General features: G+C 41.4%; 1 protein-coding gene across 2 annotated transcripts in view; it reads right to left on the bottom strand.

The window, feature by feature from the left end:
* Window positions 1-27,170, bottom strand: part of FBN1 (fibrillin 1) — a 398,720-nt gene that overhangs the window by 193,053 nt on the left and 178,497 nt on the right. For both annotated transcript variants that reach the window (XM_082254921.1, XM_082254922.1), the window contains exons 8-10: window positions 10,552-10,677; window positions 9,740-9,898; window positions 7,026-7,223 (exon numbers count right to left, since the gene is read on the bottom strand). In XM_082254921.1, coding sequence (XP_082111047.1) covers window positions 7,026-7,223; window positions 9,740-9,898; window positions 10,552-10,677 — 483 coding nt within the window. The remainder of the gene's footprint in view (window positions 1-7,025; window positions 7,224-9,739; window positions 9,899-10,551; window positions 10,678-27,170) is intronic.

The raw sequence follows: 27,170 nt of genomic DNA, 5'->3' as shown, positions 1-27,170 counted from the left end.
GCAGACCTTTCAGGGCGCTTATGCCAATCAACACAGCCAAAAGCACCTGCAATGGGCAAATGAGCATAAGAACTGGACTGCAGAGCAATGGAAGAAAGGTGGCATGGTCTGATGAATTCAGTAATGGTTTAATGAACACAAGTGTTGACTTGGCCTCCAAACTCTCCAAATCTGAATCTAATCAAGCATATGTGGGATGTGCTGGAAAACAAGTTAAATCCATGGAGACCACACATCGCAACTTAGAGGACTTGAAGGTTAAAGGATCTGCTACTGATGACCACAGTATACCTTCAGCGGTCTGGTGGAGTCCATGCCTCCATGGGTTATGGTCGGTGGTCAAAATGTTATGGCTGATCGGTGTATAGGGTTCAGTCTAAAATGCTTAATAGACATTCCACAGGGAAAAAAGGGCATGAAGAAGAAATATACAAATTAGGAAATAAGAATGCGCAGTTATTGGATCTCTTCAGCAATAAAAAAGATGTGCCTGAATCTAGGATAAAACAAAAGGGAAAATGTTGGGCCAACCTTTAGGCTCCGTTCACATCTAGACGTTTTGGGGCGTTTTTGGGGAGTTTTTCTGCTCTAGGATCAGCTCTCAAAACGCCCAACAAGACAAATCCTATTCATTTCAATGGCCCCTGTTCACATCTGAGCGTTTTGACGCTGTAAGCAAACCGCCCAACGCTCAAAAGAGTACATGAGCTTCTTTTTGGGCAGATTACAGGCGTTTTACATTGGTTTCTATTCAATCTAAAAACGCCTGCACAAAAAACGCCTGTAAAAACGCCTGTAAATCGCGGTAAAAATCGCTGTAAAATCGCGGTAAAAATCGCGGTAAAATCGCGGTAAAAACGCGCAAAAACGCTACGCTCAGGTGTGAATGTAGCCTTAAATATTTCTTGCTAAATTATACTTTCCTTGACCTACTCACTGAAAACCGTGAACTCAAACAGAAAGTAAACATGATATGTTTCTTCTACTCTAAATTCAGTTATTATTTTGCTAAATTTTATAGACTGGACATTTTTTAAAATGTAGAGCATGCAAGAGTTCATGAGTTAAATATATTTACAAAAAATTAAATAGCATGTTGGGCCCTAATCTCAGTTCAGGCAGAGGCATTTCTGGCCCTAAAGCAGAACTTCACCCTTAAAGAGTAACTCCACTTTTATTGAGAAAAATACATTCCCCTCTGGGTGACCTATGTACATTGGAGGGATTTTAACAAATTTTGTTGCAGATTCCTACCTTTTGTTATTCTGAAGATATCCCTGTGTGTTTGTCAGTGTCTGTCTGTGCCTATGTGGTAAGGCAATCTACTGGGAGTGGTTTCTTGATTATCAAACAGCTGCTTCACCTGCAGGGCACTAGTGAATAAAATTGCAGCCCTTTATACATGATTTCCTATTTGTAGTATCTGACCAAAAATTATATTTTTGCCGCGGGGGATGCCAGAAATCTGATGTGTATCTTAGTGCAATCTTCTGGGAAAATCAATGAACCAATCACACAATCAGGAAATGATGTTTCTGGGGTGTGGTCAGTATACATTCTGTGTACAAAACACCTCCAGGTAGCCATATTGCATTGCATTTTCAGAAAATGACAGCGGCTGCAGAATGAAAAGGAAAGGTAATTTTTAATTATATTCAATTACAATATGACTTTAGTCACAATTGTATATGCTATATTATTTTTATTTGGTTTTTTTCCCATGAAAGTGGAGTTACGCTTTAGGCCCCTTTCACACATGCGGACCGTTCAGATCCGCCTGTCAGTTTTTCAGGAGGATCTGAACGGATGCCCCATGGATCTCTATGGGGCAGCGGATGTCAGCGGAGACATGTCCGCTGACATCTGATCCGATCCTGTCTGTCAAATCCGGACAGATGGAAACCCTATTTTCCATCCGTCTGGTGGATCGGATCGGATAAGAACGGAGAGGCAGTCGGTTCTCATCCGATTCCCCCATAGAGGACAGCGGGGATCTGACACATCCGTCTCTGCACACAGAGCGGAGATGGAGCTGTCATCCGCCTGCTCAGCGGGGATCGGCGGAACAATCCCCCGCTGAGCAGAACGGCTTCGTCGATGGAACGGAGGCATGTGAAAGGGGCCTTAAGGGGAAGTTCCGGTTTATGCCCTATTCTTCTGTTTTTGGCAATTTATTTGTGTGTGTGTGTGGGGGGGGGGGGGGGGCTTACCTGCTTTTGACAGGTATCAATGGCAATCTACCAGAAGTTCTCTTATCCCCACCCATGGGAAACCTTGTGGCACATATAACAGGTCCCAGAAGGCTGGGACTATTTACAGAGCGCAGCTCACGCATGCACAGAGGAAAGCAGGGTGTGAAGCCACAAGGAATCACAGTTTGCTGCCCCACCGGGGACCTGAAGACTGGTGAAGAACTGGTTCAGGTGAGCATGGCACTGGACCTCTGGACAGATGAGTATCCTTTTATTAAAATTCAGGAGCTACAGTATTTGTAGCTGCTGACTTTTTTTTAAACAGGGTGAAGACTTCCTTTAAAGTATTCTCTGTCCCCTGCATGTGGCTTCTCTAATAAGTTAAAAGTGGGTTGGAGAACAAAGATAACGGACTTTTCCAAGACAGAAAAAAGCAATAAAGGGTTTCCAAAGGTTGCATTTACACTTCAATATTTAGTCACATGCATTTCCACTGAAGTCAATGGAAATACATAAAAGTGCAAATCAATGTGTGTTTGACATGCAGTGCAATACACTTTTTATTCTACATCAACATGCGTAAAACATGAATCAATGCACACACATTTTACTGTACATGAGTTTCAGCTTTTTACCTAACAGTGGTGCACAATTTTCCTATCGGTTTATGAAATGTGAAGCAGGATTTTTGTTAAAGTCCAGAAAGTGTGGTGCAGGATTTTCCTGTCAGCTTAAGGTGTGTAATGTGGGATGTTACTGTCAGTCTAGTGAGGGGGGTACAGATTTTATCTGCCAGGTTGTGGAGTGCGGATGTGACATTTCCCTCTCTGTCTGGGAAAAGCAGATATTAGTCTGCGAGTATGATGCAGGATCTCTTTTAAGGGTAATTTCATTTTCATGGGAAAAAAGATTGCAAATTAATAAAAAAAAATAACAAAAAATTTACAATAAAAGCCATATTATAATTGAATGTTTTAAAAACGACCTTTCCTTTTCAATCTGCAGCACTTACATTTTCTATAAATTCAATGTAATATGGCAACCTGGAGGCACTTCATACACCGTTTTTGTACGAAGCACCCCCAGAAATGTCTTTTACAATTAGTGTGATTGTCTAACTGATTTTCCTAGAAGTCTGCACTAAGATACAAGTCAGATTTTAGGCATCCTCTGCAACAAACATTTCATTTTTGGTGAGATACTCCCAAAGGGTTATTTATATCTAAAGAGATTCAAACCTTGCAACTTTCCTCATTAAAACACTGTAAGTAGATCAGCTGCTTAACAATAAAATATTTCTTAAGAAAACGGTAGGAATCTGCAACAAAGTTTGTTAAAATCCCTGCGATGTACATTTTTTTTTCTCAACAAAAGTGGAGTGGTCTGAGAAGTGTGTAGCAGAAGATTCTATCGGTCAGGGCTGTTGTGTGTGATATTCCTGTCATCCTGGAGCTAACCCATTGCAGCGTTTGGCAAAAGGAGGCTATGTGGGACCATTTCAGAAGTCCTCATTGTGGAAGTGGTCATGCTCTGCCTTGTAATTCTACACAAACATGAACACACAAGTGTGATTTGTTGCGACTAATGGTTTTGTGTAGACAGGAGGAACAAAAGTGGGTCATGCTGGGGCTTGTAGCTTCACATGGACAGAAAAGGCAAAAATGTGCAAGCTGGCCAAACCATAGCATTGAAAAAGGTGATGTCATGTGGTGATGGATAAAGACAAGAGCAGAAAGGAAGTGAATATTGATGGGGATTGGCAACGCCAGAGGTTAAAGAGCCTCAATTAATTTATTTTGAAATAACCAGAAGAGAGGAAGTGCCATGAAAGTCAACCCATCACTATATTAGGTCTGGATAGAAAAAAAAACCCAATCTAGTATGTGGCAGGTATACAGATCAGTGACAAATCATGGTGACAGATCAGATAAACAGTCACTGGAGACTGAAACTGGCCATTGGCCAGGAAGGTAATAGGAGTAAAGCAGCAAATGAGTTTTAAAATTTATTGGTAAACCCGAATACTAAGGCCTCATGCACATTGGGCATTTTTACAGCTGCTGTTTTGGGCGTCAGACTTTTTTTTAACTGCCTCTAAACTCCCCTGCATGTTATCCTACATGTTCACACATAGACTTTAATTAGTGTTTTTTGACAGGGGATTTTACTGGCAGAAAAAAAACCCTCTGCTAGCAAGTTCTGGAGCATCGGTGTTTTGGCAGAAAAAACACTGACAATTCCTAAACTCTACTGACCTCTGCTAAACACTGGTGTCCAGTGTTTAGCAACGTTTTTTTATTTATTTAATATGTTTTTTTTATCTTTTGAAGCAGAGGCCCGCGGCATCCTTAACAACTAGTGATTAGCTGGCTGTTAAGGAGCCGGGAAGCCTGCTACTACGACCTTCACAATGGATTTGTCATTATCTGTCAGTGGGCTTCCCTGCTGACAGCTGAATGTAAAAAAATCCATTGACGGCAATATAGAAATGTGAAAAAAAAAACAGCGCGGGGGTCCCCCCCAATCTTTACCATTGATTTTGAGGAGAACCCCCAAGCCAAAATTAAAAAAAAAATAACATGGGCCAAAATCCATACCAGACCCTTATCCGAGCATGCAAGGAAGGGGGGGGGTTGACATGAGGAGGGGTGCATTGGGTCGGTGCCATCCGGCGATGATTCCAGGGTGGTCTGCCCCTTAGTTATTAAAGAGCTGTAAGGCAGCAAAGCTGCAGATGGTGGGAGCCTTCCTCTAAACTTCTTTTTTCCAGGTCAGCGGTGGCATGGGCCAAAATCCATACCAGAGCTTTATCCGAGCATGCAAGGAAGGGGGGGGGGGTTGACATGAGGAGGGGTAAATTGGGTCAGTGATGTCACAAGGGGGCGGTGCCACCCGGCAATGATCCCGGGGTGGTCCACCCCTTAGTTATTTAAGAGCTGTCAGAAAGCGGAGCTGGCAGGCGGCAGGAGCCTTCATCTAAACTTCTTTTTTTCTAGTCAGCAGTGGCATTGGGTGTCGTGATTGACGGTGGATCTACAGCAGGGGACATTTTTTTTTATTTTTCCTTTTGTAAAAAGGGACTTTTTTAGTCAATGAGCCACACCCATTGACAGATCCTTCCAGATTCCAATAAGCCCCTGCCCGTAGACCCCTACAATCACCTACCTGGGTTGTGGGGAAGAGGCCCTTGGCAGAGCCCCAAAGCACCCCCCCATGTCTAGGGTTTGTGGCCTGATATGGTTCAGGAGGGGAGTGGCGCTTGCTCATCCCTGCTTTCTTGGCCTGCCAGGCGTGCTCAGATAAGGGTCTGGTATGGCTTTTATGGGGGGACTCCACTCCACTTTTTCTTTTTTAATTTGGCATGGGGGTTCCCCTCAAAATTCATACCAGACCTAAGGGTCTGGCATGTATTTGGGGGACCCTATGTGGTTTTTTAAAAAAAGAACTGGTGACGGGTTTCCCTTAAAATCTATACCAGACATAAGGGCCTGATATGGGTTGGGGGGGGGGGTGTCGTTTTATATATATATATATATATATATATATATATATGTATATATTGTGGACAATGTCTTTCCTTAGGAAGCTTGCTGACAGCTGATGACTCATCCGTTGTTAAGGACGCAGTGGCCGGCTGCTTGGCCCACTCCTTAACAACCAGCTGTTCACTGGTTGGTAAGGACCCCGGTGGCCTTGCTCCTTAACGCTGTAGCTACTAAATGTAGCTTACACACTAGGCTAAACACTGCTAAACGCCGGCAAAAAACGCTAAAACCTTCGCGTTTTTTGTCCAGCGTGTCTAAAGCAGTTTTTAGCTTTCTAGTGTGCATGAAGCCGAAAAGTTGGTAAAGGAGCAGTTAGCAGAGGATAGTAAGTACAAAATTATATAGGCAGGGCCTCATAGAAAACATTGAAAGGCACAGGTTTAATAATCTTGCTGAAGCCCCTACATAGCAACATGAGAATGGATTTCTGCTAAGGAATATGCAGGGCAGATAGCTAAGAAGGCATTCATTATACTACAAAATCAGAACAGCACAAAGCTGAAGGCTGTACACAAATAACTCCAAGAGATTTATATCTTTTTTTTTTTTGTTTTAATTGTACAAGACATAACAACATTAGAGGAAGCTACTTCTGATAACAAGCAGACATAACATTTTTAAAAGAGTCAAATATTTAATCTTATATAATCTTTGCAAAAAAGTCCTGTAATTTTCCCAAGACCATGCAAAATTGTTGATAATTTTTTTATTTGTAATTAACCAGAACCATATAAGTGTACTTGCACACAGTACTGTCCGTAATATTTTTTTTATTTGCAACATATTTTTTAATTTTTTATTTTGAACTACAAATGATATATTACTGTTGAACACAAAAGATAATGGACTGAATGTGGAACTCAGTTTTTTTAAATCACTATCAAATATTCCCCATTCCATAGCTTTCCTCCTTATCTCTCTAGCAGAATAAAGCTAATCATTCACTTTGCAAATTTCAACCAATTCGTGAAGATCCAGCTAAAATTCGCTCAGTAGCTGGCTCTGTCACCACCCTCCTGACCGACATCCTTTAAATAAAAAAATTAAAGAAGCTGGAAGTGTAGCTCCTCCACCCCCTTTTTATTTAGTGTGTTCTGACAGGTGCAGAGGTACAGAGGTGTTGTTCTTGCTTAAAAAAATACTTTATACGGGACCCAGAGCGCCATCATGTAACAACCCATTAAAATTGTGATGTATCTGAATCTAAAGTATATAAAAGGAAACACATCACAATAAAACTGTATTAACAGATTATATGAAATAAAACTGTAGTAGGTTCGTGTTTTACCTGAAGGACCCCGGGTGGGATATCCAGGAACAATTGGAGGTGGAAACACAGGAGGGTAGCCTGGTGGCACCTGTGGACCTATTGGAGGAGGGTATTCTGGAGGATAAGGAAACCCAGGTGGAATAACTGGTCCTGGTTCCAGTCCAGGGATCTGTCCAGGACGTACCCAAGACGCTGTGCACAGTTTACGGTATTCCTCTAGATAAAAACATAAACATTATTAGAAACAAACAGTAAATACATGACCTTGAATTTGGATATTTGATTTCTAGTTTGGTATTCATTTTCAGAAATGTTTTTTCCCCTCCACCACCACGTTTGTGATTTACAGCAGTTTGTCTATTTTCACTGTGAAAATTTGTTCAAGCAAATCAGCAGCACAAACATTGTTAACTATGAGATGAAATGTACATATACACTGGATATTTTAAATGTTTACAAGAAGTTAAATAAAAACTATTTAAAGGGAAAGAGTAATATATTTTTAGTGGGTAAATATTTTGAGCTTTTTACTGTCAAGCTTAGTGTTTATATGACTTCTGTAAGTTGAAATGCGTGCATGCCATATTTTTTCTACAGTACTAAACACAGATATTTGTAGATTGACCATTAGAGGGAGCTCTGTATTTGTCTCAGCTCCACTAAACTGCATTGCCTAAAGTATATCTAATACCGATTTGTTTTTGTTTTTTTGAGCATTGGATAGAGTATAGAAAGGTTGCCAACCCTGTCAAATTGTATTACTGTCCCAGTTGAAGGAGATTCATCCTCTCTATTTGCTCTAATGACCATTGTCCCTGGGAAAGAAAAGTACAGTAATGGGAAATCCAAATTGTGCATTGTTCAGTTCAAGGAGTATCCCACTCATCCCTTCTCCTATCCAAGTTACAAAATAAATACAAAAACCCAAAGATACTGGACTGGTCATTGTCTCAGTGCTCACACTTGGAGAAACATGTTTAAATGTGCTGTTGTTGCTAGCGGTAACCCAGGGGGACCCATATCCAGCAAAACGTCTGGGAATTGTGCTACATAATCATCAACCATGTGTTTTTCAAAATGTTGTACCTTCTTTAATGTAACCATATTGCTACACTTAGAGCCGGTTTACACTGAGGCAACACGACTTCGGGGGGCGACCTGTGAAGTCGCGTGCACCGCGACTTCGGCGCGACTTGCAGGGACTTCACATAATGGAAGTCTATGCAAGTCGCTCCGAGGTCACCCCAAAGTAGTACAGGACCCTTTTTCTAAGTCGGAGCGACTTGTGTCGCTCCTATTAGAACGGGTCCTGTGCTACTCAATGGACCGCGACCGACCCCGACTTGTCAGGCTGACAAGTCGTGGCAGTGTAAATGGGCTCTTAGAGGCGCCTCTCTTCTCTTTTATACTCTGTAGCTCCCGCTGGATTTTGCTTCTAATCCCCTTGTGGAGGCGCCATTTGTGGATGGACATTTTATGGTTACACAACCTATCACATTGCTATAATCTCTTTATATGGACTATAGAGTGAAGGACTTATGAATAAATGGTTTTGGAATTAATCATCTGAGTTTTCATTATTTCTTATGGGGAAATTGGCTTTCATATACGAGTCCTTTGGGTTACTGGCATGTTTCCGGAATGAATTGTGCTCGCAATCCAAGGTTTTACTGTATATGGAAATCAGAAGACAGCTTGGGGGCATTTTGATACCAAAGCTTCTATTAAGAAATGTAAACTTCTGTAGAATCTTTTATTTTCTTTACTTAAAAATAAATAATGCATTATAGAAAAGCTTTATTTGAATGTTGGTTGGAAAGTAGTAGTTATAGCTGCAAAGTTGCTTGCTATGCATTGATATATTAATGCTAAAGTAATGGTATCCTTAAAAAAAAAAAAAAATAATAATAAAATATCAAAAGCTTTAACTACTAGCTCACCTTGGAAGCAAACATCTCCTCCAACTATGAGCCACTGGTTTGCGAGGTTGGCTAAAATAAGATCTTTGGAAAGCCTGACAGGCTCGCTTAATAATAGGGAAGACGAATTTCGGGAGATGTGGCGGCATTGGACAATGTACACATGCTCCGCGCAGTACCTGGACTTAATGCGAGCAACCCCTGGATATGCTTAAAATCTTTTGGCATTGTTTAGTGGGCGTTACTGTCTGTCTCTGGCTTTAGGCACTGATTGGATTTCTATAGGGGGGGAGTAGCTGGAGTGAAGAAGCATTGCGCTTCGTTGCCCCTCCCACCCCTCGGATCCGCTTCCGGCCCCGTCTTCACATTTCCTTTTGTTTCCCTTTTTTTTTTTTTTTTCTCTCTCTCTTCCCTCGACTTTCTGTTGAGGTCTCGTGTTTGAATGTTGCTCAGGGTTTTTTTTCCTTTCTTTTTTTTTTTTTTTTACTCTCTAAGTGTCTGTTTTGATGTATTTCCCTGTAACCATTGTTTACAAGAATGAGGTGGTTTACCATAGAAAAATGTTAAAACTCATGCATTGTGTATTTCGGGATAATTTGTTTGGTACCTTACCAATCTTCTATGGTACATTTTCATTTTATTTCTTTTCTACAGTTCACTGTTACTGAAAAATCGCTGTTAGGTTGTGCTCTTACGAGCTTTTGCTGGTTCTTTGTGGAGTTCCTGCTCACATTTTCTGTTTATTGTAGTACTGGCACAATGTTGTGTAAATGTACAATGTCTAAATAAAGAATTACAGAAATACTGGCTCACCTGTCCCACGGAACGGGCACACTTCGGGTGGTGTAGTTGCTGCTGAAGACCAACATCTTCCAGTATCACAGCAACATTGCATCTTAGGTAGCAGTTGGGGGAGCTGATTGGTGCAACGCCCATTGGATAACGATGTAAAACAATACCCAGGACGAGTATCTAGTGCAAAGAATAATAGAATGTGATTTTGCTAGGCTCAGACATAAGCATCTCTTACTATATATGCAGGGGCGTAACTACAGGGGTTGCAGGGGGTGCAATTGCAACCGGGCCCCATGCTCCAGGGGGCCTGCGTGGCTCCCTTGTACACCTGGATAGGAAGGGCAGTATGTAGAGTAATCACTGTCCTCCTTTTTCCTCCTGTAGCTGCAGGAGGAAAATGGAGGAGATTGGTTCTTCTGTATGCTGCCCCCACCACTCCTCCCATCCAGTTCACTTGTGTTCTACTGTCTTTGCAGGACTTGTGAAAGGGTCCCGCTGCGGGACCGTAATAAAGGGTCCAAAGATCAGTGGGAAGAGCCCCAGGCTTGAAGGGAAGGGCCCCGGCCAGGGGTCCAGGGGGCCCTTCATGGTTTCTTGCACCGGGGCCCTGAAGGTTCTAGTTACGCCTCTGTATATATGTGTGTACACGTATATACTTTATACTGTATAGACCAGTGATGGTGAACCTTGGCACCCCAGATGTTTTGGAACTACATTTCCCATGATGCTCATGCACTCTGCAGTGTATCTGAGCATCATGGGAAATGTAGTTCCAAAACATCTGGGGTGCCAAGGTTCACCATCACTGGTATAGAAGTTGGGAAGTTTACCTATGCATCTTGATCCATCTGCCGATGTATAAAATCCCGATGGACACTTGCAAAAGTAACTGCCCACTGTATTAGCACATTCACCCGCTTCACAGATCCCCGGGATAGTGGAACATTCATCAATATCTAGAGAAAAAGAATTATATCATAATTATTCATATAACTGAAGTCACAGGTCAATAGCAATGACATTAAAGTAACCAAGTCATGAATATTTGATGCAAGTGCAAACACACACACAAATGGTGGCAGATCCTTGTTTTTTTATTTAATAGGTACAGGTCCCTCTCAAAAAATTAGCATATTGTGATAAAATTCATTATTTTCTGTAATGTACTGATAAACATTAGACTTTCATATATTTTAGATTCATTACACACAACTGAAGTAGTGCAAGCCTTTTATTGTTTTAATATTGATGATTTTGGCATACAGCTCATGAAAACCCCAAATTCCTATCTCAAAAAATTAGCATATCATGAAAAGGTTCTCTAAACAAGCTATTAACCTAATCATCTGAATCAACTAATTAACTATAAACACCTACAAAAGATTCCTGAGGCTTTTAAAAACTCCCAGCCTGGTTCATTACTCAAAACCGCAATCATGGGTAAGACTGCCGACATGACTGCTGTCCAGAAGGCCATCATTGACACCCTTATGCAAGAGGGTAAGACACAGAAAGAAATTTCTGAACGAATAGGCTGTTCCCAGAGTGCTGTATCAAGGCACCTCAGTGGGAAGTCTGTGGGAAGGAAAAAGTGTGTCAGAAAACGCTGCACAACGAGAAGAGGTGACCGGACCCTGAGGAAGACTGGGGAGAGGGAAATGCCAAAATGCCTGAAGTCCAGTGTCAAGTACCCACAGTCAGTGATGGTCTGGGGTGCCATGTCAGCTGCTGGTGTTGGTCCACTGTGTTTTATCAAGGGCAGGGTCAATGCAGCTAGCTATCAGGAGATTTTGGAGCACTTCATGCTTCCATCTGCTGAAAAGCTTTATGGAGATGAAGATTTCATTTTTCAACACGACCTGGCACCTGCTCACAGTGCCAAAACCACTGGTAAATGGTTTACTGACCATGGTATTACTGTGCTCAATTGGCCTGCCAACTCTCCTGACCTGAACCCCATAGAGACTCTGTGGGATGTTGTGAAGAGAAAGTTGAGAGACGCAAGACCTAACACTCTGGATGAGCTCAAGGCCGCTATCGAAGCATCCTGGGCCTCCATAACACCTCAGCAGTGCCACAGGCTGATTGCCTCCATGCCACGCCGCATTGAAGCAGTCATTTCTGCAAAAGGATTCCCGACCAAGTATTGAGTGCATAACTGAACATAATTTTTTGAAGGTTGACTTTTTTATATTAAAAACACTTTTTTTTTATTGGTCGGATGAAATATGCTAATTTTTTTAGATAGGAATTTTGGGTTTTCATGAGCTGTATGCCAAAATCATCAATATTAAAACAATAAAAGGCTTGCACTACTTCAGTTGTGTGTAATGAATCTAAAATATATGAAAGTCTAATGTTTATCAGTACATTACAGAAAATAATGAACTTTATCACAATATGCTAATTTTTTGAGAGGGACCTGTACATGATTCTGTCAGCCATTTGCTAAATCGGAGTGACACAACCTTTTTTTTTTTTAATCAAAGACAAAGTTTATTAACCAGCACAGAAACGAGTTCCAGAACATCTGTGTCACAGTATACAGCAAAATATCAAACACTTGAATATACAAGTTGGCAAAGATATTAAGCAGTATTTTAAATTAGAGGAAAATCTGCTGATATAAATATAGAACCACACCTCTGTTATCACAACTTGAACAATATACATGTTAGGTAATTAACAGCCATGCAAGTAAACATAGAATATTGGGGGTAAAAGCCCACCTCAGGTAACATGGTGACTAGGCAATAAGCCTAAGAACTCAACCTCAACCTAGTAACCAATATAAACCAGCTCCACGGGTGCTAACCCTGGTATATATCATTTTTTCCATAACGAAGAGTGGTATTCATATTGGTAATCCAAACCTGTGGGGACGGGGGCGAGGATCTTTTACAATATATCAAAAGCCCTTTACGAGTCTTAAATAAGGTCCTGGGGACATCCTCTTTAATGAAAGTGAGTGTAACACAAACTTAGATTGAACTTTAACATGAATTATTTAAAACCCACCTGCAGGGAAAGAAAACAATGCTCCCTTGCAGTGGGGATGCACCAGCACTGCAAGGGTTAAATGCTCATTTAGGTCAAGATGACCACTTAAAGCAGTTTTTCTTAAAGTGGAAGTTTACTGATAACAACTTAAAAAAAAAATAATATTCTTTATCAAGAAACATACATTCCACATCAGTTCAGTCACTTTTTTAAAGAATAAAATGGTTCAGTTTACATCAGTTTTTTTACATCCACTATCAATGCAAAACCAGATGCAAAAACGTTTTTTTTTTTTTTTTCGTTTTTTTTATTTTAAACGTTTTTATTGAAAAATGTTTTAAATACAGACAAGAAAAAAATTAAACAACAAAGTTTACAATGCAATGGTACAATCAAGCAACATAACAACTGAGTGTAGGTACAAACATGTTTAGAGATGATTACCAATTGTAAGTAAGTATGTGGTACAGTAACCATAGTATGGAGCCACTTAATCCTGCAACCTAATAGGCCCCCAATTTTTTTTTTTTTTTTTTTTAATGGAAAAAAAATAGGGCTTTAATCCGTTTAAAAAAACTGATGTTGATGGATGTAAATGGATAATCATTTGTTTACATCCATTTTTTCCATAGAGATGCATTGATGTCAGTCTTTCATCCGTCAATTAATAGATGAAAAACAGACAAATGGAACGCCAGTGTGAAAGGGGCCTTTGTTGTAACTCCTCATAAAGTGTTAGTTGGAGTTCAACTTCAGTTTGTTAGTGTATTAAGAACTGCTAGTACATCTAACATTATCCTTCCCCCAAAACGAACAATGCTGCTGTCTAAAGTTGCCTCTGTTGCTCCTTCCTCCAGAGTGGGGCACTCTAATACAGGAGGTGTAGTACTTGCCGGATCAACAGGTGAAAACAGAGAGAAACTCAGAGTAAACAGAGGAAACAAATGGCGCTTTTCCACTGCATGGAACGGATCGGTTTGGCTCGGTTTGGCGCTTTTCCACTGCATGGTACCGCATGGTACGGGTTAGAACGGTTTGGTACAGCGGCGTTTTTCCACTACATGGTACGGCTCACTTAAACAGTACCACCTCGGTTGGGGTTCCAAGCAGGCCGTACCGATACCATATCATACAATCCTTTGCATGCAGCATTGATTGTTTGTCACTACTAGCCACTGATTGGTCAGCGAATCGTTGTAATCCCACCCACTTAGTACTAAGTACTACAACAGTGGAAAAGAAAATCGAGCCGAGTAGAGCCTATACAGTGCTGAAAGGTGCTGACTCGTACCACACAGTGGAAAAGCAAACTGAGCCAAGCTGGGCCAAGCAGTGCCGAGTGGAGCCGAGCCGGTACTTGCAGTGGAAAAGTGCCAAAAGCCACCACATCTAATAATTTGTAAGCTGCAATACATTTTTATTTTCGGGTTTATTACCACTTTAACCGATCCCCCTCCTCCTGCAGCCAGCACCCTCCTCTTTTCACCTATAGCCTGGCAGTGGACTGTCCCTTAGAATCCTCATATCCAATGCATGGCTATGGTCTCTGCATGGGTCTTTATGTTCACGGACCTTAGACCACCAGAGCATAGGAGGAAAGAGGTTGCAGGGACTAGTCAAATATCCCAGAGGGAACTTGTGGGAAAGAAAGATCAGGTGGTTCCCCAGGCCTAAATGAGCATTTAACCCTTGCAACGTGGGGACAACACATTACAAGCTTCTTGTTGCTTTTATGTCCATGTTTATGGCCTTTCTTTTCATAATTTACATAATCTAAATACTTATCACCCCGGAAAAAAATGACTATTAATGTAAGTAGAAAGTATCTTTTTTTGAATTCACACACTCTGACATTGCAAGTCAAAATTGCGCATGCATGCAAACTTATAAATCTGTCAAATCTTTTTCCATATTTCTTAAACAATATTTTATATTAATAATATGCCATCATTCTGAGACTATTCCATTACATCTGCTCGGCATCAAATGGAGGTGATTATGTCAATGTGTGCAAACAAGGTCATTTTATCCCTAATCCTTCCTCTCTTCTACTTTTTTATCATCTTTATATGACTATATAACTAATGACTATATTTTAGTAAATGTTGCTGTCAATCAAAAGAGAAGGGAGGACACATGGTGGTTCTGGGATGAGAATCATCACTCTGTGCAGTGTTGTGCTCTGCCTTGGCGTCATCTTGCATGCACTATTTTTAACATGAAATGCCATGGTGTTTGCATTAAATAAATGTAGCTCTGCTTTAATATTAAATGCAATGTGCACAAAGATGCATGTACAGTATTAGAAGTTTCTTTGCTAAATCAATAAAAAAAATCTAAATGTGAAAAAATAATGTTACAACAAAAACAATCTATTTCTCCTCTGCCTTTGGGATCATACAAACAACTCGGCTTGCCTTTAAAATTATTATTCAGATTTTCACAGTCCAGGGCCACTAACCAAACCATAAATTCATTTATAGTTGTAATTGCTACAGGATGGTAACTACATGGGATTACTCACAGAATTTGGAAGAAGGTGTTAATTTTAATGTAATTTGGATATGGGATTTTCTTAATTCCAGCTTTTCATAAGAAGCAAATATGTAAATGACAACCCTACTCACTTAACAAGGCCTTAGGGAACATTTGTGGTTTAAGAAATCACATACATGGCCTGAGAATTCATCCTGAAAGTCCCTAACTCTCGCCCTCAGTCTGATCGCTAGTTACATAGATTCTGTGGGAAATCCAACTGCTGGATATGATGTGGATGAAAATAAGCAAAATAATAGCTTAATAATTTAAATAATTTATCATTCTTTTTTTTATCTGGAAAACTTTTAAATCATAGCAGCAGTTGTTCAACTGCTGAAATTATTATTTATTAACATGAGGCTAGGTTATTTCCTGGACAGTTCCATAGAGAGCAGAAAAAAAAAAATGTTAAAAATCGATGGTCACATCTTTAACCACTTCAGCCCCGGAAGGATTTGCCCCCTTCCTGACCAAGCCCTATTTTTCACATTCTGCTATATAACATTCTCAAAAAAAAAAAAATTTAAAAATCAACATTTTTTAAAATTTTAGGCCAATTTGTTTTCTGCTACATATTTTTGGTAAAATAAATTGCAATAAGCGTATTTTAATTGGTTTGTGCAAAAGTTATCGCGTCTACTAACTACAGGAAAGATTTATGTCATTTTTATTGTTTTTGTTTTTTTTACTAGTAATGGCGGCAATCTGTGATTTTTTGCGGGACTGCGACATTGGGGCGGACAGATCAGACCCCTAACTGACATTTTTGACACTTTTGGGGGGACCAGTAACATTACTACAGTAATCAGTGCTAAAAATATGCACTGTTACTGTAATAATGACATTGGCAGGGAAGGGGTTAACATTATGGGTGATCAAGGGGTTAAATGTGAGCCTAGGGGAGTGATTCTAACTGTGGGGGGGGGGTGTGATTTCTGAAATGACCATAGAGATACATGATCATATTTAGAAGGATCCCAGGGGCTCTATGATCATTTCAGGGAGAAGAACGGTCAGCTGTGTTTACAACAGCTGACCGTTCTTCTCTCTCAGCGGGGAACGACCGTGGGTGTCAGGGGGCAATCGGAGCCGCCTGCCCGCTCCATCGACTTCCCCGCTGACGAGCCTCGTGAAAGAGCCTGATGTACAGCTATGGCGATTTGCCTGTGAGTGGCTGCCTGCCGCCGTATAACTGCGGCAGGTGGTCGGTAACAGGTTAAAGTGGTTCTAAAGGCTCAAGGTTTTTTTACTTTCATGCCTTCTATGAATAAAGGTAAAAAACCTTCTCTGTGCTGCAGCCCCCTAATACTTACCTGAGCTTGATCTTTCTCCAGCATTTTTGTACAGGAACCTCGGCTCTGCTGGGTGGGTCTCTCCCTCTTCATTGGCTGAAACAGCCAGTGAGCCAATGAGGAGAGAGAAGGGGTGGGGCCAAGCAGTGGCTCTGTGTGTGAATGGATACACAGAGCAGCGGCTCAGGAGCACAACTGCTCGGGTGCCCCATTGCAAGCTGCATGCTCTGGGGGCACTCGGCAGGCGAGAGGGGCCAGGAGTGCCAGTGAGGACTGGGGCCACTCTATGCAAAATCCCTGTTATTTAAAAAAATAAAAATATTACCTTGATGATCACTTTAAGTTATTTAACCTTTTTCTGCCAATGTAATGCATACGTGCAGTAACAAAGAGGGTGAGCATTAATGACCACATGGTTCATGGACGGCTAAAGTTTCGGTGCTGAGATTGTGCTTGCTGCATGCCCCTGGCACTGTGTCTGAGCTGACATAGAAAGCTCTTGGCCTCTTGATATGATTGGGAGCTGGCGGGATGGGCTCCTGCCTATGTGACCTCTGTGACAGCTGATCACAGTGGTCACATCAACAGGAAGTCCATCCTGATCCCCCCCCCCCCCCCATGCACTTTCAGGGATGCCAGAGCTGTGCAGGAAAGATTAAATAGAGCAATTTTTTAATGGCTTTAGCCAAAATGCGGGTAAAGTGTCCTATCTGCAGTTACTTGGAAACTAAATTCATTTTTTTTAATAAAGTAGTTAGGAACCAGGCATATAGGTACAGAACTGTGAAGAGACACTATGGGGTTGATTTACTAAAACTGGAGAGTTCAAAACCAGGTGCAGCTCTGCAAAGAAACCAATCAGCTTCCAGAGTTAGAAGCTGATTGGCTACCATGCACAGCTGCAGCAGATTTTGCACTCTCCAGTTTTAGTAAATCAACCCCTCTGGGCCAGGGCTTAGGGCAGCAATGTTTCAGAGGGGTGGCAGGATTTCATTAAGGTCCTGTTCACACCTGAGCGTTTTTTAGCTCTTAAAGCACCCAACAAGCAAAATCCCATTCATTTCAACGGCCCCTGTTCACATCTGAGCGTTTTGTCGTCTGAAGCAAAATGCCTGAAGCTCAAAAAAGTACACAAGCTTCTTTTTTTGGCAGATTACAGGCGTTTTTGTTAGATGTCTATGCCTGCCTCCAAACATCTGAAAAAAAAACCCTGAAAACGATACGCTCAGGTGTGAATGGAGCCTAAGAAAAGCTTTATGTAAAAGCATTGGGAAAGTTAGTCTTTCAGAATTTCAGAACATGTACAATAAAGTATTTACATTATACAAGGTAGTGCTGTGACAGTGGATCTATTCGTAAAGAAGTACAGATAGCATATGATCCAAAACAGTTCATATATTCATTCTGTTCCTGGTGGGCTATAAAGTAAAGTAGAACAGTTTATTCTTTGTGTTGATAATTATTGGAAGCCCTTGTCAGTTTAGTGGTTTAGCACTGTAAGAACTCAGCTTTAAAACTTTGAGCTCTTGTTGAAGGGTGTTCTTTCCTTATTAAATCTCATAAATCCCAAAAATCCCTCACAAAGCATATTGTACATGAATCTAAGCACGTTTTTATATATTATGTTTATGATACATGATATCTTTGAGTATTTTAATTTGGCTCTGTCAGTAGCAGACCAGATACAGAGTCTGCTACAAAAGGAGCTAAACGTAACTATATTAATGTGTGGCCAATTCTGTAGCAGTAGTTCTGGGACTGAAAAGTAATCCTGTGTGTCATCAAGGCCATCCAACCCAAACTGGCCATACACAGTAAGGGTCCTTTCACACGGGCTTTCCGATCCTATATGCCTATCAGTTTTTCGGGCAGACCGGATCGCTTGCTCCATGCACCCCTATGGAGCAGCGGATGTCAGCGGAAACATCTCCGCTGACACCGGCTGCTATCCGATCCTGTCCATGAAATCCGAATGGATAGAAACCCTATTTTCCATCTATCTGGAGGATCGGATAGGATCGGATGAAAACGGACAGGTGGTCTCCCATTGAGGAGAGCGGGGTTCTGACAGCTCTGTCTCTGCAAAGTAAGTGGAGACGGAGCTGTCATCCGTGTTGGGTCTCTTCTGGAATGCATTTATTCACACTGTCACTTTGAATTTTGAAACCATTGCTAGCCGTGATTTTTTTCATTATGTTATATTTTGTACTTTGTATACATATGTCTTGTTACAACATTGTTTTTAATATGTTGATTTAATAAAATCATATGTTTTTATACATGGTTGTACCATTTTGTGGTTGTTAAGGTCACCCATATAGTCCCACAATCTCAGGGGATTTCTTTTTTGCTAACCATCAGAAAATCAAACATTCCAAAAATCAGAATTATTGAACAAAATTCTACTGATATATGACACACTTTACTATTCTGATACATGAAAAGAACATTTCTGGTGTCTGGGAGCTCGGACAGGGCAAAAAAAAAAAAAAAGAAGACTGTAGATAACACAAACGAGGCATGAGAGTGATCTCTTATATCAGTTGTTTGTTTATTAAAGTAGAAGTTCAGCCTAAAACTAACTCAGCCCGCATTCACACTGCAGCGGCACGACTCTGTACTACTTCGGGGGCGACTTGTGAAGTCACGTGCACCGCGACTTCGGCACGACTTGCACGGACTTCATATAATGAACATCTATGCAAGTTATTAGAACGGGTCCTGTAGCAGTCAATGGACCGCGAGGGTCCGCGACTTGTCAGGCTGACAAGTCGCCTGACAAGTCGCGTTAGTGTGAATGGAGCCTTAATTGACTGGCAACCAAATTCTTAGATTATCTATCTAACCTTGTAAAGCAAAAATTGCCATACATACCTTTTCTGCACTTGATCCGGTCCCGTCTCCAGCGGCAGATGCTATGTAGAAAAGGCAGCCGACAACGGCTGTGAAATTCCTGGGAAGTGACGTCACCCAGAGACTTACTATGGGGCTTCCATTGTCGGCTGCCTCTCCTGCTGACAGCTCAGCATGGGAAAGGATCGGCTGTAGAAAAGGTAAGTATAGAAATTCTTGCTTTACAGGGCTAGATAGATTAGTCTTAGAATGTGGCTGCCAGCATATTTAGAGTTAGTTAGTTTTAGGCTGAACTTCAATTTTTTAAATAAGAAAGAAGGAAGAAAAACACCATGCGTTTGCTTTAATAAATCTGGGAAGTGCAAAATCTGGTGCAGCTCTGCATGGTAACCAATCAGCTTTAAATGCTTGTTCAAATAGGCTTTGACAAAAAAAAAAAAAAAAAACCCGGAACCTGATTGGCTTCTATGCAGAGCTGCACCAGATTTTGCGCTTTCCAGTAAATCAGCCCCTATGTGTCACCAAATTCTATAGAGTATTTTCAATTCCCTATCACTTTTACTTTAGAAACGAGAAAGCCTGTTTTGTTATAGATTTTCTTTAGGCAACAAAGTACCCTATGTGTATCTTTAGATATATACATATAGGGCTGGTAAAATTGCATTGTGTTTTTGGCAGATAAAATGTGGTTCTTTTTTTTTAGCATTTTTCTTTGTTATCTAAACTATACTACAAGCTATCACCTGTGGTCACTAGGAGACACCAGCAATCACACACACTCACTGGCACTCTCAGTGGACAACTGTATGCTGCCAACCCAACGTTCTCCCACGCTGCCATATTGTGGTTATGCTGGGCTCACACTGACCCTTAATGTATTTGCGGTTGAACTGGAGACCACTGGAAAAATATTTCTGAGAAACGTGGTTCTGGACAGCTTGGGCTGGCACAAGCTCAGAAATGTTTAAGCCTTGTTGATTATGTGTGGTTGCAAAATTCAAATTAAACTGATGTGCTTCAGAAAATGTGGTTGAAAGCATGGGGAGAACAGCAGTAATTTTTTCAGTCGTTTAAATTATAAAAGTTAACCCTCAAGGTTGCAGGACATCCCGTATGAGGGCAGCTGAAATGCTTAAAATATATTTTAAATGGCTTTTTTTTTTTTTGCTCTGCTGGGAAGGTCAGTTTCCACATTGTAACATATGACCAGCTGGTGAACCACTACACTCTCTACATAGCAATTTAGGTTACTTAAAACATTTCTTGAAATGAGTTGTTGATTTCTGTACACATTTTATTACAGACGGGTTTTGTTAAGCCATTGCTTTTCTGTTTATACTATTGTCAGAAGGCTGAGCAAAAAGGGGGTGCCAAAACATATTTGCTTATGTACATTTTTAGGGGATAGCTATATGGTCACTTACTCCAATTTTTTTTTCCGGGTGCCTTTGCAAAATGTCAAAAGAGGATTGTGGGTTGGTTGATCTGCAGCCAATGAACAAAGCCAGTTCTTTAGAGTTCCATGGCTCTCTTTTTAAATGTGTTCCAAAATCTGGTTTCTTAACCTCTTTTGGCCATACCTAATGCGTTCAGGTTGTGTTGAGGGATTGGCAGGGTGCCTAATGCAAGGCACAAGTGCCAGATCCTGTTGGAGATCTAACTGTTGCCAGGACTCAAACAGCTTGGAGCTCTTGAGAAGTGCTGGCATCAGCTTCTTAACTTGGCTTGGGTTTGGTTAGAACCCAAGTTCATCTGAACCCAGAAGGTAGCTATCATCGCTGGGCAGGAGATTTCCCACCATGCAGCTGACGTACACAAAGAGCAGAGATGCTCATGACATCACTGACCTAATATGATTACACAGCCATATTAGGTCAATATCATTGAGCTAATATGGCTATGTTTCAGAACTTGGATTTTCTGCTGGTGGCACTGTGGTTTTCTGGGCAGAGGGTTGTAGTTGTAGTGTCCACCAGTGTGTGTCTTCCAGCAGCCAGCAGATCCCAGTCATCAGTCTCCACCTGATGCTGGCTGCTGGGAGGGTATTTAGTTCCTCTTCTACTCCCCCTGTGTTTCAGTGTTTTGCCTGCTAGCCAGATACTTGCTTGTTGATTCATCCCGCTGCCTTGTATCTGCTCCCCTTGTTCCCGATTCCAGTCCTGGTCCCTCCCTTACTTGCATCTCCTGTATTTCCCTGTTTTTCTCTGTTTAGTTAGGCTTTCTGTTACTTAGGTAGGTTGTTTGTTAGGTTTTTTTTTTGTCAGTTGGTTATAGTTCACTTGTATCTTCATATTTGCTGTGTTTTCTGTTTGCTGGTGTTTGGATGGATTTTTTTTTTTCATTGTAAATAAATCTTGTTTTAAATGTCTGGTCACAGTCTCCTGAGTGTAGCCACACAGATCTGGCTGCTGCTGATTCCTGAAACTATGGAACCATATTAGGTCAATGATGTCATGATCATCTTAACCTCTTTGTATAAATCAGCTGCAAGGTGGAAAATCTCCTGCTCAGCAATGACATCTCTGCATTTGGACAGCACCCGCTTTGGAGTAAACCCAAGCTCATCCCTACTGGCTGGCTGGGCTGCTGAAAGAAATCATGGGGCCCAGTACAGCCTATCTTTTGGGGCCCCTTTGACCTGCCCTTGACCCCACCCCTGGCCCCTCCCCTGTCCTGGCTTTTAACATGTAATAGAATGAGACATGACTGGTCCTCTTTATGGAGAGATCTGGGGTCTATTAGACCCCAAATCTCTCCTCTAAATTTCAAAGCATCTGATAATATTGAAATTTCTGCTCCTACAAGGCTTTGGAAAGCCCCGTTTGTTATTTTTCGGAAATGGAGTGTAAAGGTACCAGGGCCCCCCTGTTAAGCTGACAGGACTGGCTGTACTGCCTTATTAGCGGCCCTGCTGGCCGGTAAGGACCAGAGTGAGCTTGGGAGAAAAAGACATGGAAATGCTAAGAATCTAGATGTAACATGAGTTTATATCTTGTAAACACAATAGTAGGTAGCTGCTCTTAGGTAGTCATATATAATATGGTTGACCGTTTTACTCCAATGCTGATTTTATAATTCAGTAGCAAAGGTTTTGACTCATAGGGGTTGATTTACTAAGCAAATAGGCTTTTCATTTTGCAAGTTGCACTTTGCAAGGTAAATTTACCCACAGCATGATAAATGTTGTGAAATTTAACTTTGCAAAGAATACTCAAATACATGGAAGGAAAATTAAAAAAGAGCATTAGCATTTTTTTGCTTGCACATATTAGAACAAAAGATGCTAGGAGAGCTTCACCTCGTTTGCTAATTGGGGAAAAATCCTCATGCAAAATGCAACTTTCCTTGCAAAGTGAACATTCTATGTCTTTGGTAAATCAACGCCATTGCATATAGATTTTTTGTCTACATGCACTTGTTCCAAAGTTAGCTGCACATCATTGCTGTGGATTGTCTTCCTAATAGTGATAGTGAATAGTGTATCATACCAATGCAATGTGTGTCATCTGGAGACTATCTGGGATTCATGTGCCAGCCAGGGTGACAAAGCTGAAACACAACTGAGGGACAGTTAAAGTTATATTAAAGCCTATCTTTTTTGTTTGCAGTGGTTTTGCACAGAACAGCCCCGATCCTCATCTTCTCGGGTCCCTTGCCAGCGCTCATAACCCTCCTTCCTGCTGAGTGCCCCTTGCTCTATTGGGCACCCAAGCAGGCTTGCTACTGAGCCACGGCTCTGTGTGTCTATTCAGACACGCAGCCGTGGCTCAGCCCCAACCCCTCTCCTCCTCATTGGCTCACTGACTTGCCCACTGTTGTCTCAGCCAATGAGGAGGGAGAGTCCCTGGACAATCGAGCCTTTGTGCACATCGCTGGATCGAGATTGGGCTCAGGTAAGTATTGTGGGGCTGAGGGTGGCTGCTGCACACAAAAATTTTTTTTATTTTAATGCATAGAAGGTAAAAAAAAAAACATCTGCCTTTAGAACCATTTTAACACCCAATAATAGCAAGTGCCCGAATGAAGGCACTTTTAAATTACATTACCATGTTAAAGCATAGATGATTTTCTATTGTTTAAAGTGTTTATTTGGATAGAGTAGAGTTTTTATCATTTGTGACCTACCAGGAAGGTATCCCTTCACTTTCTCTCTAAAGTGAGGAAAATCCAATCATAGACACCAGTACAAATGTCTCTATGTCAGTTCTGGTGACAATGATCTTCAGGGCAAATAGATAGGGTTGATCTCCACAGCAAGAATAGACAGCAAACTTTAAACCTGTCTACAAGACTTTAAGTGGAACTTCACTCTCCCAACCAACATTGGCTCTTTTTAATCCTCATGCTGCTAGCATTAGTAAATACAGCACATAGGAAAGTATATTATGTTTACTTGTTTTAAACCAATTTTTTTTAACGTTTCTTATTTCCTGTTTTCTTGCCTAGGCAAATACTGCCATACATCCCAGGAGGCTTCTGATGGGGAGGAGCAGTTTTCTCAGCTAAGCATGCCCTACTGCTTGTATGCCTGGAAGTAAATGCTACATGAATCACCTGCCCTTACTCAAGATGGCCACAGACAGAAATGCTAGAGTGTTTTCTAAAGCGATTTCTTATGCAAAATAAAGCATGGAGACATGGATAAATGGGGGAGTTTGCTTTGAATATTAAAAATGAATTAACCACTTGCCGACCGTCCGCTGCAGATATACTGCGACAGGCTGGCTCGGCTGTGCGAACTGCTGTACCTGTACAGCGGTTCGTGGGAGCTCTCCTGGGGGCGCTCCCGCCCCCACTAGGCAGCGGGGGTGCTGCTTCAAGGGACCAGCGGTAGCGATTGCCTCCGTGCACCCGCGATTGCTCCCTGCTGAGAGAGAAAGACGGTCAGCTGTTGTATACATAGTAGATCGTTATTCTCTCTGAAATGATCACAGAGCGCCTGTGGTCCTCCTATTTAGGCTCACAGGTCTCTGTGTTCATTTCACAAGTCCCTCCCCCATACAGTTAAAAAACACTCCCCTAGGCTCACACTCAACCCTTTGATCCCCCCTGGGTTAACCTCTTCCCTGCCAGTGTTATTATTACAGTAACAGTGCATATTTTTAGCACTGATTGCTGTAGTAATGTCACTGGTCCCCCCAAAAGTGTCCAAAATTTCAGTTAGGGGTCTGATCTGTCCACCGCAATGTTGCAGTCCCGCTAAAAATCGCATATCGCCGCCATTACTAGTTAAAAAAAACATAAAAATGACAGAAATCTTTCCCCTAGTTTGTAGACGCGATACGTTTTGCGCAAACCAGTAAAAATACACTTATTGGGATTTTTTTTTACCAAAAATATGTAGCAGAATACAATTTGGCCTACAAGGATGAAAAAAATGCATTTTTACATTTTTTGGGGGGGGAATATTATATAGCAGAAAGTAAAAAATATTGTTTTTTCTTTTCAAAATCGTCGCTCTTTTTTTGTTTATAGTGCAATAAAAAAAAAAAAATCACAGAGGTGATCAAATACCACCAAAAGAAAACTGTATTTGAGGGAAAAAAAGTACATCAATTTTATTTAGGTACAGCATCGCATGACCACGCAATTGTCCGTTAAAGTAACGCAGTGCCGAATCGCAAAAAAAAGGCCTTGTCATTAAGGGGGCAAATCCTTCTGGTCCAGAAGTGGTTGAATAGCATTTTTGCTTTGTGGTGCTCAGATGCAGTGTAGTTCCACTAGAAGGAGAACTTGGCTCTAATTACAATGCAGGACATTAAAGAGGAAGTAAACCCTCCTCAGGAAGTTGTACCTATAGGTAAGCCTATGATAAGGCTTACCTATAGGTACTGTAAATATCTCCTAAACTTACACCGTTTAGGAGATATTTACCTTTAATGCAGCCAGTGACGTCACTGGCGCATGCGCTCTGAAGGAACGGCTGATCGTGCCGTTCCTTCAGAGCCCCGTGCCGTGACCGTCGGCTCCCGTGCGCGTGCGCGGGAGTGACGTCACCGCGGCTCCGGCCAATCAGATGACCGGATGCCGCGATCCCGGAAGACGGGCGACATGTCATGTCGCCCGTCATACAGGTAAGAGAGCGGCACGGCGGGGGCTCGTTCTAAGGTAAGTATTTCATAATGAGCTATTATGCGAAGCATACTAGCTCATTATGTCTTTCTCTTGCAGGTTGTAAAAAAAAAAAAAATTTTTTAAATGAGTTTACAACCTCTTTAAAACGAAGAGTCCTTGCAATCATTATGGGCAAGCATTTACCTAGATTTGCCTACTTCCCTTGCAATGGTAAAGAAGGTGTAATTGTATCTTGTTATCTTAGGCTGCTACATACCTTGCTGACAATTAGCACTGAAAGTTTGCATTTTTGTCATGGATATTCTACCCTGGCTCAGAGATATTAGTTGTGTCATGCTAAGGAAAGAATCAGTCGCATGCAAAAGCAAAAACTGAATTAAAGCTGAAGTTTAGGCAAATGGTACATTATGCTAGCTTGGACCAATGTAAGTATGTATGTACCATACCAATGGGATCTCCGTGGAAGCTGGAAATTATTATAGTAATCACCCCTAATACAGTCACTATGCCGAGCAGACGACCTCCTGTGTTCAGTAAGCAGCAGGACATCCACTCAGCATGGGACCAGAAATCCAGCGGCAATCACAGTAGTTGCGGTGTCTGCTACAGTAAGTTCTCTCCTCCACGGGGATCCCAAAGATATGGCACATACTGTACATACTTAAGCCTCGTACACACGTAACGATTATCGGCCGACCGATCGGCCGTCTTTTGTCCAGTGTTGTTGTGTTGGTTGAAATGTACTCTAGACCGCACACGAATTTTCTCGGCCAACAAAAACCAACTTCAGAAGTGATGTCATGTTCTGGTTTACTTTCCGTGTGTTTTTTCATCTCTGAGCATGCCCAGTCTTGCTCATCTAATTTTTGTCTGCCGAAATCTGTACTGACTGACGAACAATCGGCTGTTCTGTTGACGGCCAACAAAAATTTTATAGCATGCACACCAGATTTTATTCGGCCGAAAAGTCAGAGTCGGTTGTCGGAAGGATCATACTAACAAGCCAAAAATCGGCCGATCGGACGTTGGCCGAAAATTCACGGCCAACTATCGATGCGTGTGTACGGGACTTAACATTGACCCAAGCTGACCAATGCAACTATGTAAAAATTGCCACACCTAAACTTCAGCTTTAAAGGCATAGGAAAAAAAAATCTTTTATAGTAAGTTTACCTGTAGTTTTTCTAAACTTTTTCTAAACTTTTGGTGCGGTCGTGTTATAAGGCCAAGTTAGTAAAGCTTGTTAGTAATGATTACTTTGAGACAATCAGGTTTTGTGGTGCATTGTAGGTAATAACAGCGATGCCTCTCACTGATGCTGCTGAGAAAATATTATCTGACCAGAAGAAAAAAAATGATGCAGAATCAAAAGACTGAAAGAAACTTTTCAATTAGAACTTTTCAGTTCACATGTGTATATGCAGTGCGTCTAACGCAGCGAATTCTGTTCGTTTCCCGCATTGAAATCACACGGCGTTCATGTGAACCGCAGGGAGAGTTAATATTAAGTTAATGACACCCAAAACGATTCGCAAAAGGCAGTGAGATTGACAAAATCGGATCGCATAGGTGTGAACACCCATGCAATTCGATTCCAGTGCAGGGAAAAAAAGGGTCCTGCACCTTTCTTGTGAGGACTTGTTGTGATTTGAGCCATACAAATGAATGGCATAAATAGCATAGCACAGACA

The sequence above is a fragment of the Pelophylax lessonae genome (genome assembly GCF_965119305.1).
Source record: "Pelophylax lessonae genome assembly, chromosome: 4".
NCBI classification, from domain to species: Eukaryota; Metazoa; Chordata; class Amphibia; order Anura; family Ranidae; genus Pelophylax; species Pelophylax lessonae.
The sequence above is the reverse complement of the archived record's forward strand: the minus strand, read 5'-3'. Positions and strand labels throughout refer to the sequence as shown.